This window comes from Lytechinus pictus, chromosome 4, assembly GCF_037042905.1.
Source record: "Lytechinus pictus isolate F3 Inbred chromosome 4, Lp3.0, whole genome shotgun sequence".
Classification (NCBI taxonomy): Eukaryota; Metazoa; Echinodermata; class Echinoidea; order Temnopleuroida; family Toxopneustidae; genus Lytechinus; species Lytechinus pictus.
In genome coordinates this window covers 4,160,032-4,179,516 of record NC_087248.1, presented here as the reverse complement: position 1 = coordinate 4,179,516, position 19,485 = coordinate 4,160,032, and the positions used below count along the sequence as shown (strand labels likewise).

At 35.3% G+C, this 19,485-nt stretch overlaps 1 protein-coding gene across 1 annotated transcript; it reads right to left on the bottom strand.

Annotated features, from left to right (window-relative positions):
- Window positions 1-1,493: 1,493 nt before the first annotated feature.
- Window positions 1,494-16,893, bottom strand: LOC135153860 (baculoviral IAP repeat-containing protein 7-like). Its single transcript, XM_064098111.1, has 7 exons — window positions 16,629-16,893; window positions 7,527-8,165; window positions 6,255-6,406; window positions 5,570-5,684; window positions 5,048-5,283; window positions 4,128-4,240; window positions 1,494-2,995 (listed from the first exon to the last, which is right to left on the bottom strand). Exons 2-7 carry the CDS (start codon window positions 8,080-8,082, stop codon window positions 2,968-2,970), a joined length of 1,200 nt encoding a protein of 399 aa, XP_063954181.1. The 5' UTR covers window positions 8,083-8,165; window positions 16,629-16,893; the 3' UTR covers window positions 1,494-2,967.
- Between the last annotated feature and the right edge of the window lie 2,592 nt (window positions 16,894-19,485).

Sequence of the window (19,485 nt, the reverse complement as noted above, 5' to 3'; positions counted from 1 at the left end):
ACTACATATAGGTGGTTTGAATTAAAATTAATAAAACGGCTGTTTTCGACTCGCCTACGGCCGCCGTAGAGCAAATGTGACCAAGGTATTAGCTAATGATTGGTGTAATATAATTTCAAAGCAAATACACAGAATACAAAGGTGCGTGATAATCTAGGCAAATGCACCACCCTTGCTTCTTTCTTAAATAAGTATGGCAAACCTTTGGACTAAAATAGATGGCTTATCAAATATAATACTTGATGTACAAACAAAAAATATGACGAGATTACCAGCGGCGTAACAGGGTCGGTGGCCAGGGGGGGCAAGAGCCAAACATTTCCCGGTCATATCATGGTATGAACAGGCGTAATGGTGTAATGAGGCGACTATTTTGAGAAGGCCATGCGTATCGGGCAGAATTTATCTTTAAAAACAGTTGCGAGCAAGCGAAGCGAGTGAGCAAAAATTTTGACCTTTTTAATACAAAAATTCAATTTTGTGATAGATTTTGACATGATATCCAGAAAACAATATATTTCACTTTTCTCTCTTTAGATTCCTTTTTTGTGGTCTGTACGATACGCCACTGTGAACAGGATTCTTTGTGGCATTAGCGTAAGAGTAAAAAAAAAAACAAAAAAAAAAAAAAACAGGGGAGCAGTATAGCACATGTGCTAAAAAGCTGCTTTATATAAGTCCCAAGCGAGCGAAGCGAGCGAGAAAAAAATCACCTTTTCATGAGAATCTAACTTTGAGCTATTTTTTGACATTATATTCAGTAAATAAAATCATATCCTACACTTTTCCTTTGCTTTTTTTTCCTCCTTTTTTTAAATTCTTGTTTGTAGAACTTTTTGGGGCCATGGCCCAACCCTTCCATACGCAGTGCTGTGCGGTTGGGGTCCGGGCGGAGCCCCAAAAACTTTTTGATATCAAAGCCATTTAAACCTCGCAGATTGCCGCTATTTTAATCAAAATCGCGGTCATATACAGAATATAGCTTTTACACAACACATTTATTCAACCCGGTTGCATAATGAACCAAATATTTTGAAGGGGCAAAACATAGCAATGTGGGAAAATTTGTAAAAAAAAGTCGCCAGCATGCAAAGCGAGCTGGAAAAAAATTGCCAATTGAAATTAAATTCTAATTATGTGATAGCTTTTTCCATTATATTCAGCAAATAACGCATTTCATTGTTTCCATTCATTTCATGATATACGTTGTCTCCTACAATTTCTTTTATTTTCTCTTGGGTGTGGAACCAAGACCCCCCCCCCCCGCGCCTGTATGCCAGTGATTGATTGTGATTGAACGGGGGGCGTTATAGAGCCATTTGAAGGTTATGAATGAATAGCCCCTACTGCGTGGGGTCTGGGGCAAAGCCCCGGTAGCTTATTTGCATAAAATTTAGCAAGCTTATAGCACAATGTTGTATGCAGTCCATCTTTTCCCCCGCTCTTTAATTTCAATCATCGGCAGCCCGGTCGTGTTATTATTTTTTTTCCTTGTCCCTTTTCTTTTCCAATTTAGCTTTTGACTAATTACTCTTTACCTTCGTTTCCCGCTATTGGTTGCCATTTTGTCATCTTTTAATTCATTTCCCACCGTGCTATTGCATTACATAGGCCTATTTCGGAATGATTTGTTCTTTCTCAAATGTCAGTTCTTCTTTCGTACATTTTCCCGCTTTCCTTCCTTTTCCATTAAAAAAAAAAGGTTTTCTTAGTTTTCTTTTCCCTTTCCCTTTCCTTTTCCTCCTTTCCTTTCCCCTTTCATTCCCCTTTCCCTTTCTTTCTCCCTCCTTTTTTTCTTTTTCCCGTTTTTCTTTTATTTTCCCGGTGAAATCCGCCAGGGGGGGGGGCAACTTGCCCCCCCCTGCCCCCCGCCTGTTACGCCACTGGAGATTACTGCTTTACTAATGCAGGAGATTCATCCAGTGTTTAACAACCTGTTTAGTTAATAATACATATACCTGCCATTTTTGTTTTAAAGCAAATCTGATTATTAAGAGAGGTCCTCCGTGCTAAAAATAATATGATTCGAACAAAGTAAGAAGTACTAGACAAACAATTCACTGAAAGTTTGATCTAAATCTGACAAAGAATAACAAAGTTATGACATTTCAAATGTTTTAATTATTTCGGTGAAACAGTTCTATGAAAGCATTCATGAATATTCAATGAGCAAATTGATGATATGCTCACTTTGGTATTTTATAATTAGATATTGTCCTCCAACAATTATAGAAATTTTGGTTAACAACTGATTGACTGCATTAGATATTCATTCCTGCAAATTATCTTATTACAAGGGAGACTCAATCATACAAACATGTGTAAAAATATCGGTACAATTACGATTCCAAGTAATACCGTAAGAGATTGGAAAGTGGGGACATGACATCAGTTTACCCAATGAATATTCATGACAACGTGCGTATAACTATTTTAAAAACATATTGCTAAATTCTAAATTTCAGTAACTTTATTTGTTATCAGATTTCGATGAAATGTTTTGCATTTTGCTTAGTGATTCCATATTTAGATTAATCAATTATTTTCAGCCTGGAGTATCCCTTTAACACTACACTCCAAAGTTGTTGTATTATATGTGGGCTGTATTTGACATAAAGGCAATAAAACATTTAAGATAGTTCAAGGACAAGTCCACCCCAACAACAAATTGATTTGAATAAAAAGAGAAAAATCCAACAAGCCTAATGCTGAAAAATTTCATCAAAATCAGATGTAAAATAAGAAAGTTATGACATTTTTAAATTTCGCTTAATTTCACAAAACAGTTATCTGCACATCCTGGTCGGTATGCTAATGAGGGAACTGATGACATCACACACTCACTATTACTTTTGTATTTTATTATATGAAATATGAAATATTCTAATTTTCTCCCCATTTTCCTGTGAAACAAAGTTTCATTTCTCCCTGAACATGTGGACTTACAATTGTTTAACATTTTATGGTTCAGTCAAGTTGGTCCTTACTGTCAAATCTGTAAAAAATGAAATTTTGTATAATTCAAACAATAAAAAAACAAAGGAAATAGTGAGTGAGGGACATCATCGATTCTCTCAGTTGCATGTGACTAAATTGTGCATATAACTATTTTGTGAAAAATAAGCGAAACTTTAAAGTGTCATAACTTTCTTATTTTACATCCAATTTGATGAAATTTTCAGCATTATACTTGTCTGATTTTTCTCTATTGATTCAAATCAACATTTTATCTGAGGTGGACTTGACCTTTAGATGGGTTAAGAGAAACAACATAAAAAATATATACCGATATACAAAAACTTACATCAGTCTAGTAAGCTTGGGTGTCGTATCTTTGTATTTTATACGTTCCTTTTGTTAGCTCTTGTAGAATTTTTTTAGATGCAAAAATAATTTTTGACATTTGAATGATAAAATTATGAATTAATTTGGTACATGAAGTATACTAGATTACACTTCCGAAATATAAATCATCATAGTGCAGCTTTTTATAAACGCTGAACAGTTTCGATCAAAAAAATATATAAATTTATATATTGATTTTACAAGTCATGCTCTGTACTGATTCAGAACTTAAGTTATACAAATTGGACTGTAAATTTTTTTCATATCTTATGAAATATTAGGCAATACAACCTCATTAACTTAGATTTAAAAAAAGATGAATTTAGCTCGACTCACGTATTACCTTATCTTGCTTATAATGAACTATATTTTAAACTTCTGATTATATTAAAATACTAAACGACGTCAAATAAAATTTGCCGATAGTTGGTAATTGGTGTGTCAAACAATGGGCATCTGACAGCAAAATGGGTCCAATGAAGACAGGCCACCTCATGCTCACATCAAAATAATTTGGTGGCATGATGCTTTTTTCTCTATTAGGTTGATATCTAGTCCGATGGGATGTCGGCAATGGTTCTACTGATTCGATACAAATATTATTCAGATTAACAATGGAAAATAATGTTGTTAAAGAAATACACCACATTTCCATCACTCTGTTGCTATGTCAGAATGGAACAGACAATCCCTATTTCTATTTGACTATTTTGATGATAAAACTATCATTTAAAAGTATAGTATTTTTTCACTATCATCCTCAATTTCATAGTTCAACCTACGATTGAGTCCCTGAAGATTTTGCAGTGACGAAGGTCTTCTGATCAGAATGAATATTCGATGCTTCCTCCTGTCTCGGACCTCCTTTTATCTCAAGATTAGCAAATTTTTTTGTCTGCAAATATATAGATAATATACATGCTACTTTACACATAATATATCATTGATCAATTTCAGTATTTGATGAAACTGTTTCAACTCTCATTTTTCCAAACGTTAAAGGCACGCAATATTTCAAATTCATAATGTCTGAATGAAAATTCATATTTCACTGGTTAAAATGCAAATCGGCGATGGTAATGAATTAGTTAGAAATTTTCATTCACGGCCATAGTGAACGGTAACTATTGATAACTTCAGTTAAAATATTCCCCCCACCCAAATTTCCTGGTCTCCGCCACATAAAACCACATTTCGAAAATGTCGTCGCATGAATCATGCCCAATAAATTGAAGACTTATGATGTTGGGCACTTGATACAGTATTAATTTCAGGGTATTTTTCCATAGAAACCCCCGATTCCAGTCAGCCTCCATTCAAATAGCCATATCATACGGACATGACGGTCTTGTGGCAATAACTCAAATTTGTGACCGACCTCAAGCGAGATTTCCTTTTAATACGTTATTTTTTTAATAACCATTCGTCATTTGCTTTACAATGAATTTCAAGGAGACATGAAACATGCATCATTCTCAAAAAGGAAGATAGAAGAAGGCCAGCAGACTACGTTATCCTAATATCCAGTTTTCTGGTGGTATTTAGAGCTTCAAGAAACTGAAATTCATATAGGCCTTTATGTCCAAGCCATCTTGCTGAAATCAGCTGACCCACCCAGCTTCAGTGTTACCTTCTTGCTATAATAATAATTAAATGATTTTTTATAACAAAATATATTTAGCAATCATGTCTTTCAATTTACCTGCATCTCAGTCCGGCTAACTAAAGATTCCACTGATTTTTCTTCAGTTGAGTTGTTCACTTTCTCGATCGCCTGTAGAGCTTCAATCAAACTGTCTGAAGATGAGAAATCTAAGTCCATTTTAAGAGCATGTTCGGCCAGAATCTGACGCACGGATGCCTTGTCGAATCCATTCCTTAGAATAAATTCTACAGTTGCGCTACCCATCAGCTTGTCCAACGGAGTTGTAAGTACTTCTATAGGAAATACATAGGAAATCATACAAAATATCAGTTACGTAGTACGTGAGATTACAATTTCACGAGATTACATCACGAGATACCAAAACATGTGTATACAGGACGTATACAAGTCATGATTGTGACTGAACAAAAGAGTGTTCCAAATTTGGCAATATCATCTTACCTTTATTTTCTTATTTTCTTTCTTTTTGGTTCGTTACATATGAATTCGAATTTATTTTTCTTTGTCATGTTTGTGCATGTAATATATCTATCTGACATAAAATAATTTTGGGAATACCTTTTGCATAACCCGAAGCCGTTTCTGCCTTGGGCACAGGTGTAGAAGCTGATGAGGTGTCTGTATTCGGGGTCTCTTGTTCCGCCGCATTCACTTTTGCGTTCTTGAAATGTTCCTGTCAGGATAGAACAGATTATCTTTACGTATACAAAATATTTCGATTGATTTTTATCTCAAAAAATAAATTCAACGAGGTTACGATTTTTAAATTAGATTTGCAGTACTTGCATGAATCATGAGATAATTTCATGATGATGTCGTTTCTATTTTTCCATTTTTCTCTGTCTATGAAATAAAATAGGTTGCAGCAATGATGATCTTTAATGATGCAATATTAATTTCATATCCTGGAGCAGAAAAATATAATAGTTTGTTTTAATGGGAGATGACACCAGGAGCTCACTAGTTCCATTTTCAAGAAGACATTCACTGTTTCGCAGAAGTAATACATTCATTAAAAATTGAAAACTTCATTGTCTTTTATTTCATTTTTGGTGAAGAATTAAGATTTTCGTTGGTTGAGTATTAATCATCATGATCGTGGCTAATTCTTGTAAAATATGTATATTTGTAGAGAGAGCGAATAAAAGAAAAACCACACCGATTATTATGTAATTTTTCGTATCATAAAAGAGAAATAGTCACAAACCATATATAATATGAAATAGGTAAACACGAGTCTCACCTGTACTTCGTCAACAAAAATTTTGCCCTTCATTGCAAGAAGCCATTCGCATTTCGGAAAGGATCTGGCGTGCTCGCTCCAAGGCTCATCATCTTCTTCCCAACTCCGATGGCCATTTCCGCAATGGAAACATCTAACAACGTCATCGGGACCTATAAGTTTAAGCAATGTGGAGACGGGGGGGGGGTGATGAAATGAGGCACAGCATTTTGTCCAGGGGAAGATCCAAGACTACAGAATTGGGAGAGTGATACAGGAAACAATTGTTTTGTAGGGGGCGATCCCCCGTCCAGAGGGGGACCAATATGTTACCACTTGTTTTACAATGAATATATCGTATCAAACTTTCAATAAACAGCATACAAAGTAAAGCGGATTAAAAAATAAAAATCATAGAATACAGAAAGCCACATCTGTAAGTTTCCTGAAATAAAGAAGAATAAAGTATATTGTTAATACTCAATAAATGGTGGATTGACCCCCAAAATTATTGTGATAAAAGTTTCTTTTATGGTTTTCAGGTACTATTTAGCCTCTTAGAAAAGTACGTCAGGGATTTTTTTCTTCTTCAAAATGGAGTCTAATATGGGCCTAATCTACTACCTTTTCACCCACAAGATTAGTTTCGGTGCAGGGGCTGCGGAACCGTTGGGGCGGGAGATTTGAGCCCTCACTTAAAAAAAACTGCACAAAAACGTAAGAATTACCATCTTGCATCCGTAACAACAAGCTTTAATAGCATGGGCTACAATGTACAATCAATCATGAAAATCAAGCATACGATTAATCACTAACCTTTGTGTTACGGGACCCTGATTGTGTTTTTTTTATATGGTCAGCCCCCTCCTCTTATAAATGTTCCGCGGCCCTTGAATCGATTGGTTTAGAAAGTGAAAATAAATGACTACAGGACACTTGAAAATTCAAAACGCCTTTCAAATTCGCTGCCGTAATGGAGACATGATTTTGGTGTCTACACCATGGAGTGCCAATACTTTGAGCGACACAAGTTGACGTATGAGGGTAATGTCTAAAAGGTTGTGAGCGAGCGAAGCCAATGAGAGGAATTTTGAAATCTAAATGAAAACCGAATTTTATGATACATTTTAACATAATATTCAACAAATAATATCACAATTCACACTTCTTTCCCTTTTTTTCTTGGTCTTGGCACTTTTCTAACGATACAATTTGAAGATTACATTTTTATTGAGCTTTCGTTTAGGCTTATTAAGCGATTTGTTATTCCTTACGTTTGTTCCTCATTCTTACCAGTATAGAAAAACCCAGCGTTTGCCAGCCACCTAGTCTCGGAAGAAGGTAATTTGAATTCATCTGACCATTTATCTCGGAAAGATTCGAGTCGCGTCTCTTCCTTTGTATAACGTGGATATTTGGCAGTCAATTTTCCCGTTGAATAAGATCCACAAAAGACAAGTACATAGTCAACATTCGTATTCTGGAAGACATGTCCATCAGTTTGCTCAGTACCTCCCATTTTCATTCCAACAGGAATGGGAACATTTCTTTTGTCCTGTTTCTTTACCATGTCACAATGCGGATACAGGTTCTCATGTTCACCCATTACAGTGTTCCCCTCTTCCCAGCCTTCAATCTGTCCACCACATGAAAAGCATTTCACTCTGTCCAATACTCCGACGTAAAAAAATCCAGCCTTTGCCAGCTCTTCTGGCTTCACAGGCCATGTTTCACTCCAAGCTTTGAATGTCTGTCTTCTTTCAGCTTCATATTTCATTTTCTCGGGCTGATGTCTCACATGAAATTTGCCACGCACCTTGGTGCGTGTTCGCTTCTCTTTTAAAGGCATTTTCTCTTTTATTCAGTCAAATATAATTCCACTAGTATATGAAGGCCTTTCCAAACAGCGTGAATTCGGCAGCATCTCGGAACCTGCAAATGTATAAGCACAAAAGTTTTTTGAATTATCACTACTGGAAACAATTTAAATTGTAATTGTAAAGGGAAATGTCTCAGGTGATAAGTGATAAAGTGATAATGAAATGAACACAGATTCCACAAAATAATTGTATGAAATATCCTTAATTTGTGGTTTTGGGGGCTTGTCAACATTTTCCTGCGAAAAATTTGCCCCCCCCCCCCTTTGGAAAATCGTGGATCCGCCCGGGATCATAGGTAGATCAAGGAAGCGAAGCGGTGGCCCGCCCCCTATTGGCGGCACAAAATAGGAAGGTGAGGAGAAAAATAAGAAGATAGGACGAGGAAGAAAATTAAATGATGGAAGGGGAGGGTAATAATTTGATAAAAAAGAGAAAACTTTCAGGTAATGATATAAAAATAAAAAAGTCGCTCGCGCTTTGCATTGATACACAGCCATCTCTTTATTTGAAAACGTGCTTATTTTTTTCACTTTTTAGATCGAAATATATAAAATCAAATCATTCATTTAGTAAGATATCCATCTTTTTCCTTATTTGTAGGTTTAAATATTAAAAAAAAAGAATAGCTCGCGCTTTGCGCTCGCATTGCTTATTGATATAAACTCCTTGTTCTTTATTTCAAAAGTGCTTGAAAGATCCAGTTTTCAGATCTGAATATTAAAATATATTAATTTCACGCTTCACGCTCGCATCAGTAATTATGGTTGAGTCAGATACTATTCTGTATATTGCTATAAGGTGAAATAAAGATGATTTTTTTGGCCGGAAAATAAAAAAAATCAGGATACGCTTTGCGCTCACTTTAATCAAAATTTATTGAGATAGCTACCCTGTCCTTGAATTTAAAATATGCTAATAATGCATATTTTTAGGCCGAAAATGACACATCTTCAGCACACACTTCGCGTTCGAATCTAATATTGTTTTAACTAAATTAGTCAAATTTCTATCCTGTTCATGATTTGAAAAAATGGTACGATTGTCCAGTTTTTAGGTTGGAAATACAAACTTTCAGCTCGCGCTTCGCGCCCTCATTAATTGTTTAGATTCCTATCCTGTTCGTTTTTTAGGTGCCAGGTAAAAATTGGCAGAGGTAAAAATGGCAGAGGTAAAAATGGCAGAGGTAATAATGGCAGAGGTAAAAATGGCAGAGGTAAAAACGGCAGAGGTAAAAAGAGCAGAGGCATAAATGACAAGAGGTAAAAATGGAAGATGTGATAATGGCAGGGGTAAAAGTGGCCAAGGTACACTATTAGAAAAAAACAGTAGATTCTACGGAAAAATTAAAAAACAGGTTTTACAGAAAAACCCCAATAATTTTCCACAATTTTTCTACAATTTTACAGAACAGATGTTTTAAAAAGGGTAAAACAGTTTTATTACAGTAAATTTGTAAGGGTACGCGCAGAAAATACAAATTTTCTGTAATTTTACACGAATGCATGTAAGATTACACAGTACAGGAAGATTACAGGTGTTCTCCAGACTCTGTTGCAGGATTTTTTTATTTTTAAGTATAAAATTTCTAACAGTGTAAAAAATGGCGGAGTTGAAAATGGCAAAGGTAAAGATGGCAGAGGCAAAAATGAAAGAGATATGGGGTGCTGGTTTGTTAAAAAGCCGAGAAAAAATGTTTTCACTCCAAAATGAAAGGGGATTTGGTTAAGGGGGAAAATGACACAAAAAATTATTTCAACTAAATGAAGTTCTTTTAGGTCCGAAAAAGAATTACAACAAACATAATAACAATTAGATAATAAACAATGTTTTTCATTTTGTTTGAAATATAACAGAGATTTGTATCAAATCTCTACATTTTAGCATACCAAGCTAATTACCAAGAGGGTGCTGCTTATGGTGTACAAAATACCCAACAGCACTTCCACTTCCAAGGGTTATGACCATCAAGCCGTTTATATCATATTGGATGCAGTGGTAAAGGTTCAGGGTCTTCTTTTATGCAAAGAATCTGAACCAGACAGTCCCCCTCGATCGACCCCAAATTGGTTTACCAGTCAAAACAAGATTATTATTGATTTTCATAATCAGTTACATATTCAGTTCCAAGCCTGGGAACGCATGCTTATTGTCATTCAAATATTCAGAAAGAATAGTACAGACGACATTACAAATAAGGACATAATATTTAACCACAATCTTTCGTGACAATTTCAACCTCTAAGCTTTCCCTGCTAGGTTCTCCAGGTTTTTCCCCGCCCCCTAACCCTCTCTGTCTCTCCACCTCTCTTATGTCTATACTTCCTCCTTTTTGCATCGGTAAACCTGGCAAAACTTTAGAAATAAAAAAACCAGCCAGACAAAAAGGAATGTTATAAAAGGATGAATGAGAATAGTGCAGTTTCGTTTTGCTCCTGATAAATTGAATGAAAAAATTTCTGTCGTTTGATTTCTTTTCAAAAAGCGTTCACGGTACACCTCCATCGAATTCGTAAATAGCATTGTTAGGCCGATGAAGACATAATGATATGATGAAATGTCTAACCGTGACATGCACTTCTAATTCAATCTATGTACATGCGGGGGCTTTTTGACAATTCATTGCATGGGGGTTTAAGACTGACCATATTTTACCTAGAGCTGTCAGCTATTATTAGTTGAATTCCTATTCTGTTCATGATTCGAAAAAGTATTACGAATGTCCCAGTCTTTAGGTAATTCCTATCCTGTTCATGATTTGAAAAAGTGTCACGAATGTCTAGTTTTTAGGTTGGAAACTCAAAAACTTTCAGCTCGTGCTTCGCGCTCGTATTAATGGTTTAGGTAGGTTCGAATCTAGTTCATGTTTTCAAAAAATGTTCAGAATGTTCAATTTCCAGGTCACAATTTCTGAAATATCAACATACTTGGGCTAGCGCTTCGCGCTCGCATTATTTATTGAGGCCTTTCATCTTTAGTTAGGAATACCTCCCCTCTTCGAAATATATACTGTATACACCATTATATATATATGTATATTATATATATATATATGTGTGTGTGTGTGTGTGAGGGTGTGTGTGGGTGTGCTGAGGTTGAAAAGATCACATTTGAATTTTTATGGTCCGGAAAAGATCGGATAAAGAGAATTATAATGTACCAGGATTACTCACAAGGGGGTTTAAAAATGATGAATTTTAAGTTGTTTGTAAAGTCTCAACGTTTAATGTGGCTTAAACGATTACTTTACAGAGAACGAGATGCAGGATGGAAGTTGTATTTTGATTTTTGTTTTCGATCAGTTGGGGGGAGATTTATGTTTCTATGTGACTTTGACACGTCAAAATTAAATATAAAAATGCCCCCATTTTATTCAAAAATGATGAAGGCTTGGCAAGACTTAAGGAGATTTCGTTATTCTGAAGAGGAGGTTAACCCTATTATATTCAATAATCAACATATTTGTATAAAAGGTAAAACAATTTTTGACAATGATCTTTTCAATAAAGGAATATTTAGCGTTGATCAAATCTTTGATAATGGCCACTTGAAGCCTGTGACTTTTTTTTCAAAATCTCGGTATTGCCGCAAATCAACTTCTCCAAATAATATATATTGTGCACGTTATATCAGCAAGCTGGAAAAATTTTAATAGTTTAATAAAGTTTAAAAAAATTGATTTGGTAGACTTTGGGATAAGTATGAATATTGGAAAACAGGAAACAGCTTTTGAAGTAATTAAATCAAAAACAATTTATAACTTGTTTATTACTAAGCTACAAGAGCTATACAAGTTAACACTTAAGGATGGTCACAGTGATTTTGATTTTACTGATGTAGAAATTTGTTTATTTGAATATATCAGGAGTACAACTCTTATAAGAAAACAAAGGGAATTTCAGTTTATGCTTTTACATGGAGCAATATATACAAAAGAACATTTGATGAGATTTGGTTTCGTGGGAGATAATTATTGTTAGTTTGGTTGTACAAAAACTGAATCGTACTTTCATATACTCATGGATTGCATAAAAGTTAAACCTCTTTGGCAATTTTGTATTGATCATTTTTGTTTAGCTGAATTAAGAACTTTGAATTGGAGGGAAATATTCTTAGGGTTACCTGGAAATTCTTGTATAATTAAATGTGTCAATTCTGTTATTCTTTTTATTAAATATGCAATTTTTAATTCCAGAGCTGAAGGCCGGGTACCGTCATTTATTAAAATACACAAATATATAACGGGTTGTATAGAAGAAGAAAGAGGCCTGGCAACGAAGTCAGGCAAGTTAAGTTTACATTTGCAGAAATGGGATGAACTGAAGGTGAAAATGGATTTGAATGTGAACAGGTGGGATGTGTCTAGTGTGGTGCGAGTGTGAATCCTGGTGTGAATGTTGATGTTTTTTTTTTCTTTTTACTAGTTCTTTTCAATTTCCCCTTCTCTTGTATCAATATGATTTGCAGGGTTTTTTTCTTTCTGTATCCTATTGCGCCAAAATGTTAAACGTTCATTATGCAGATTTGTACATATTATGTTTGTTTACGTATGCGTGGTATGTGCATGTGTGTATGGGTGTTAAGGTGGGTGTGTGTATGTGTGTATAATTATGTAAAGTTATGTTGAAGCTTGATTTAAAATGGGATGCAATGATAATACATTTAGGTCGATTTCTGTTTTCCTGCAAATCATTTATATAGCCATTTAACATTAATTATTATTGAAATACATAGAGGGTTGGGGACTCAGTTGAGTTATTTTTTTTTCAGATATAAAAGTATAATTTTAAGGAGTTTCATTCCGTCCTTATTTGCTTCAGTTCTTGGTAAATATATATGTACTTTTTTGCATATCCTTGTTGATATGAAATGAAGATTTGTATTTTTTTTTGTATTTATCTGCAGTTTATGTAATTCATTTGAATGAAATCCTTAATAAAACATATTGAAAGAAGAAAAAAAGTGTGTGTCCCCCCTACCTTCAAGGAGAGATTTCCGCCCATGTATATTCGAGGTATAGTAGAACTATTAGAAAACATTTTCTAACTTTTTCCTCGTTTTCAGTCCACCACCTTTATGAAAATTACTTTTGTTTCATCAATATTTCCAGGGAATTTTCATTCTAAAATTGCGCAATGCTGAATACCTTTTTAACATGAACCTTGCTCCACTTAATATTATGTTTGTTTTGGATTATTGCCATGACACAGAGAGATATCACACGGTGTCAATTGTTGACTTGCTGCTTCGGGTGAATACCATAAATGTAAAATACTTTTTCATAATCTATAATCAATAATCCATAATCTTCTAAATCCATTTCGCATACAGCATTCGTAAAATGAAGATGACGTCCCATCCCTATCATGTCATAATAATCGCCATGTATTCATCACAGGGGGGGGGGGGGGGTCCTCCCTGGCTATAATATGATCCCTCTTTTTTTCTGTGACACCCCTTCTCTCTCCACCTCTGTCTGTTTATTTCTATACATCTCTCGCTCTCTTTCTTTCTCTTCCTATCTCTCTCTCCATCTTTTTCCCAAATTATAATATGCCACTTTTATATTAATGTTTCTAAGCGCTGCATACTATTACATAGGCTTTAGCACTGCGACACTGAACGGGTACTTATTTACTAAGCCTGGGTGGAGAGTGGCAAATGTAGATAAACGCCTTGCCAAAGGCCCCGAGTGCCATGGTCGGGGTTCGAACTCCGGACCTTGCGGTTCAAAGTCCAGCGGATTATCCACCGTGCCACAACAACTTATCCCGTGGATTATCGTGCATTATTACTATATACCGTGTGAGTTAAAAAAAAAAGGACACCTCACAAATCCCCAATCTAGGGAGAAAAATATGTCATGAACACATAATCGTTATAAATGGCTGGAAAGAGTATCTCTTCCAAAATTATTATATACCAAACATATATGGTATATCTTCACGCTTGAATAATTAGTAGGTATTCTTTGCAGTCATGAAACTTTTGATTTGCGCCAAAGTAAGGCATGATTGCAATTAATTAATCCAGACCTTTTCCACCTTTTTGATAATCAACATTGGAATTTGTTAAATGAACACTTTTTAGTATCAATTCTAAAGTAAGTTTTATTGCAAAAAAGGGATATGCAAATATATTAACTAATTCATGTAGGATTATGACATCATTGGCTTCTGAATTCATTCATTGCAGTCATGCCTTACTTTGGCAAAAAATTCAAAAATTTGATTATCCAGGCGTGAAGACATACTACATCAATATGGTGTCCAGTTATCAAGTAGAATATACTCTTTCAGGCCATAATAATTATGTGTTCATGATATTTTTTTGCGGTATGGTGACATTATACATGTACAACAGCTTTGGCAACTCTTTGTATTTCTATAAGTTGTGAAACTCTGTTTATCTGACGGTCAATCGGATCGGGGTCGCCCTAGCCACTAACCCGTCTCTGCGGTCTAGTGGTTAAGGCACCGGCGTTCAAAGCTGGAGGCCCGGGTTCGATTCCCGGCAGAGACATTTTTCGGCATCACCAATTTTTCCAAAGGGCAGATTGCTCTGGGGAACCTTGATATTAAGCTACGCCAACCATTGTTCTCTTCATTCATTTCTTTCACAACATTTAGTATATATATATATATATATATATATATATATATATATATATATATATATATATATATATATATATATATATATATATATATATATATATATATATATATATAAAGAATAAAAAGGGAAAATATATGTCATGGGGTAAAAGTTTGAGTCACTAGTTGACCTAATCTGGAATAGAGGTTTGTTGACCATTTTATTACAACGGGAAAACTCGGCCACATTTGAAACATACACACTAAGAAATTGGGGTTCAATTTTACACCCCTAGGGGTGCTCAGACTGGTCCCTATACGAGTACCCCTTGCGGTGCACACGTACACTCCGAATAGGGGTGTAGAGTATGCACCCCTATTTGGGGTGACCATCTGCACCTTAAAAGGTGTACAAGTCTACCCCTGATGGTGCATAATGCACCCCCACCTAAAATAACAAAAAGATTGTCTAGATTTCCGGTCCATTCACTATACTGTATCGATTATTTAGTTACCTTAATTGGAATTCAAACTTACAACGCTAACTTGCACATCGATGGGATTAAGGGGTGTACGCACGTATCGTTTACCCCATTTGCACCGGGATTTCTTAGTGTGTATGTGCTTACTGGTTTACTCAGATTTAGCACTCGATAACCCCTATGGAGGATTGATTACACTTCTTTAAGTTATTTTTTATGTATTCTCTGCTTGGTGCATCTATATCTAGTTCAGAACAGTCTGAACAGCTAGTATATCCCTGTTAATGTTGTGACGATTCACCAACATCAGGAAAAAAAATGTGTAGTTTGTTGGCAGATTCTCAACGATAAATATGGAGCTGTTGACAAAAGTAATTGAGAATGGCTGGTGTAAGAACTACGATAGTCGCATTAATTTGATCTTAATGAATTAAGACCAAATTTTAAGTGACATGACTTGCTCAATCAAACTTTGCTATCCTTTTTTTTTTTTGGGGGGGGGGTGTTGGGATAGATAACAATGATTATATTGGATAGCTTTACTTCATGGAATACCAAAAATATTCCACTCGTTAGGGCCAATATTCCACCCATCTGCGATTCTTTGAATATTCCACTCTGAGCCATCCAATAAAATATAAATATTATATGTGCAATGAATAATGAAAATTGATTAAATCATAATCATATTAGATTACCGGGGTAGGAGGTGGTCGCCTTGTGATTTTTATTTAAGTAGTAAAAACAAAATATAAAAACGGAGAAAAACGAAATAAAGAGGGGGAAGTGAAAAAAGGGGGAATAAGAGTATGAAATAAGAGGTTTGGACTACGATTCTCCCTTATAGTCATGCATTTTGATAAAGAAAAGTTAGACGTATATAAGTCGCCCCCCACACCATGTGACAAACTCAGACATAGCAATGTAGTCAACTTTTTGCTTCAATTGCAAGAAACATAAATATAATTTCCCTTTCATTTCGGCATTTTGACGTTTTCAACGAGTCACGAGTATGCCAACCACCAAATATAAGCCTTTTTATGCGTTTCTTTTCCTAGTCGCCCTGCTAATAGCAATATCGAGTGATCCCACCACTCAGGAAAAATATGTGTAAGTGTGGAATGAAGATTGCTTGTTTTTTAGGTAAATATGATTCATATTCAAGATCCTAATGGTCCCAGGATCGAATAATTTGCTTTTCTTTTCGAATGGTAAAACGAGTGTGTGTTTGAATATTTATCGTTGAATTGTTATTTCCGATCCCTCGATGTATAGGGGTAATTTAGCTGTCATAAATGATCCTTATCATAATGTAGATGAAAAGTTATTTACGAATACAATGTGAAATAATGTGAAATCATCAATAATATACGTTTTTACTAATTCACTTTGTAAGTAGCTTACCATACATCGTTGAAATTAAAAAAAAAAGAAACTTACCCTTCACACAGAAGGTTGTCAGTGCAGTGGTGTATTTCACAGAATAAGGGATGCGAGTTTTGATTTCCTACATGAATACATGTCATTAGGGTTCATAGCACAAAATCAGGGTTAAGTACACCAGCGCAAGCGCTTAGATAAATGAATGTCATTTGCATAAATCCTCTCCGATTGGACTCGGAATCACGTACCAGAGGCCGATTCTTTGCAAGAGGTTGTATGTCTAAACTACGTATGTTCTTGCCTCTGTAGACGGTCTGTAAATATGGCTTGTGACGAAAGTCTGTGTTTGCAGAAAGGGGGTTGAGTTGGGGTGGCCACACCCTTTCGAGACAATCAGAGAAGTGTTTTTTTTTTCTCGAAAAGAATGGATGGAGGGATGGGAGTCAAATTAACGTTCCTGTTTTAATGGGAAAATCAAGAGTTGATATTTGGGCGTATCTTCCCTGCACAGAGTGCAAGGATGAATTCAGTCTAGCTTTTACCTAGCTACAGGAACACTGATTTGCTGTTTCTTCCACAGAGGTAGTCTTGTCGTCATACCATATTTATTGAAAGAAACCTTCAATAATAAGCTTTGTTTTTCAGAAGTTTTCATTTCATTTCATTTTCGTTATATTGTAATTCGTTTTAATTTGTAACTTTGTTGAAATTTTGGAATGAAATAAATTCGTTATCAATCAATCAAAACCATTCACTGACGTGATACTGGCCAATGCCTGTTGTATATGCCAGTGCAACCTCACCAATTGCGGTGCTGCTATAGTGGCTCGTAGAATTTTGAGAACGAACCTCAATTTTACCGTCTCCGATGAGGTTGCGAAAAATCCGTCTTGGAGCTTTTTTAATAGTATGAAAGTTCAAAGAAGTAGAATCATTTTATTTGAAATTCAGCACACCCTTAGGAATACTAAAATAAGAAATTCTGCTTTTTGCAAGCCTTATGGTTGGAGTAAATTCCACATGGGCTTCAGGTCGCATCCGATTATGAAGTCATTCCTTTTTTAAATTCAATTTTGCTTTTGTTCTTACTGAGAGACTATATAGGCTGGATTATTGATTTTTGTATTCATACCACTAATGGGAATTTTTGGAATGTTCGTATCAAATGCTATTTTTATTTCTGTAGAAATCGGATCGAAACGGCTTATGCCGTGTGCACTGTCATTTAGTAAGATAAACATTGCTCTGTGATACGATGCTCATTTCAGGTACATTTTCCTTGGTGGAAACTTTTAGAACCACATAAATCTATTAGAAATAATCGACTACTCGGTAAAAACTAGAGATATAACACTTGTTTTGCATATTCTGGTCTAAGAAAAAAATGCATTGACTTGGGCGGATATTCGACTTATACTGTAGAAGGCTTTCTTATGCAAGTTTACCTGTTTTACATTTATAAGTATTACTAGCAATAGCTGCGGAAGTGGTTTGGAAATCAGACGGTAATTTTTACGTTTTTGTACACGGTTTTGGAAAAAAGAGTGGGGGAGGATGGGTGGGTTTCAGCTGCCCCTGACTAGTATGTGAAAACCCATGTGATTACTGCATCTGTTTATTTTTTTCATACTAATTTTTTCCCTTCTAAAACACTTCCTCTCTTTATACCGTCTCCCACAAACAGTTCATGTACGTATATTCGCGACTCGCGCCCTCTTCTCTTTCACCAGGGATCCCTACTGCATCGCACGCGCCAACTTACCCCCAACACACCGTATAACTATTATACACATACACTTGCCCTCACACGCAAGTACAAACATACCCTTCCGCCTAATTTGGAAGATTTCGTTTTTAAAGGAGAATGAAACCTTTGGAACAAGATAGCTTTTGTGAAAACAGAAAAATCAAAGAAACAGATCAACGAAGGTTTGAGCAAAATCAGACAAATAATGAGAAAGTTATGAGCACTTGAATATTACGATCACTAATGCTATGGAGATCCTCACTTTGGCAATGCGACAAAGATGTGTGATGTCACATGTGAACAACTTTCCCTTTGATGGACTATGAAATAGCCTAAAAATGTCTCTTTTTGCTTTTTCTCATGGTGATGCAAACTCTTTTATCAATGATGTATTCTTTAAAAAATCGTTATTACATGCCCTCCTATAGAAAGAACACATGATCTACTGATAGATGTGATAAAAGGGGCAATTTAAGTGAAATATATACTAAAGTAATGGGGAGAGTTGTTCACAGGTGACATCACATATCCTTGTCGCATTGCCAATGGGAGGTCTCCATAGCATTAGTGATTGCAATATTCATATGCTCATAACTTTTTCATTTTTTGTCTTGTTTTTCTCAAACTTTCGTTGATCTGTTTCTTTGATTTTTCTGTTTTGACACAAGCCTACTTGTTCCGAAGGTTTCATTTCCCTTTAATATGACCATGGACTACATGTCTTCACACACCCACACGCAACACAACAATAATCCCTTACTCATGTAATTTTAATCCTTCTATCTTCATTTACTTTCTTCGTCTCAAGTCTCAAGTACATCCGTCAACGTTTTTTTTTTCATTTCAACGATGTATGGTAAGCTACTTACAAAGTGAATTAGTAAAAACTTATATTATTGATGATTTCACATTATTTCACATTGTATTCGTAAATAACTTTTCATCTACATTATGATAAGGATCATTTATGACAGCTAAATTACCCCTATATATCGAGGGATCGGAAATAACAATTCAACGATAAATATTCACACACACACCCGTTTTACCATTCGAAAAGAAAATCAAATTATTCGATCCTGGGACCATTAGGATCTTGAATATAACTCATATTTACCTCAGAAACAAGCAATCTTCATTCCACACTTACATATATATTTCCTCAGT

Excerpts from the sequence above, each read along its gene's own strand:
- LOC135153860 (XM_064098111.1), bottom strand. The coding sequence starts at position 8,082 with ATGCCTTTAAAAGAGAAGCGAACACGCACCAAGGTGCGTGGCAAATTT. Across the intron at positions 4,241-5,047 it reads TTAGCCGGACTGAGATGCAG|ACAAAAAAATTTGCTAATCT; the intron begins GTAAATTGAAAG and ends ATATATTTGCAG. Across the intron at positions 2,996-4,127 it reads AAATCTTCAGGGACTCAATC|ATTTGACAGTAAGGACCAAC; the intron begins GTAGGTTGAACT and ends CATTTTTTACAG.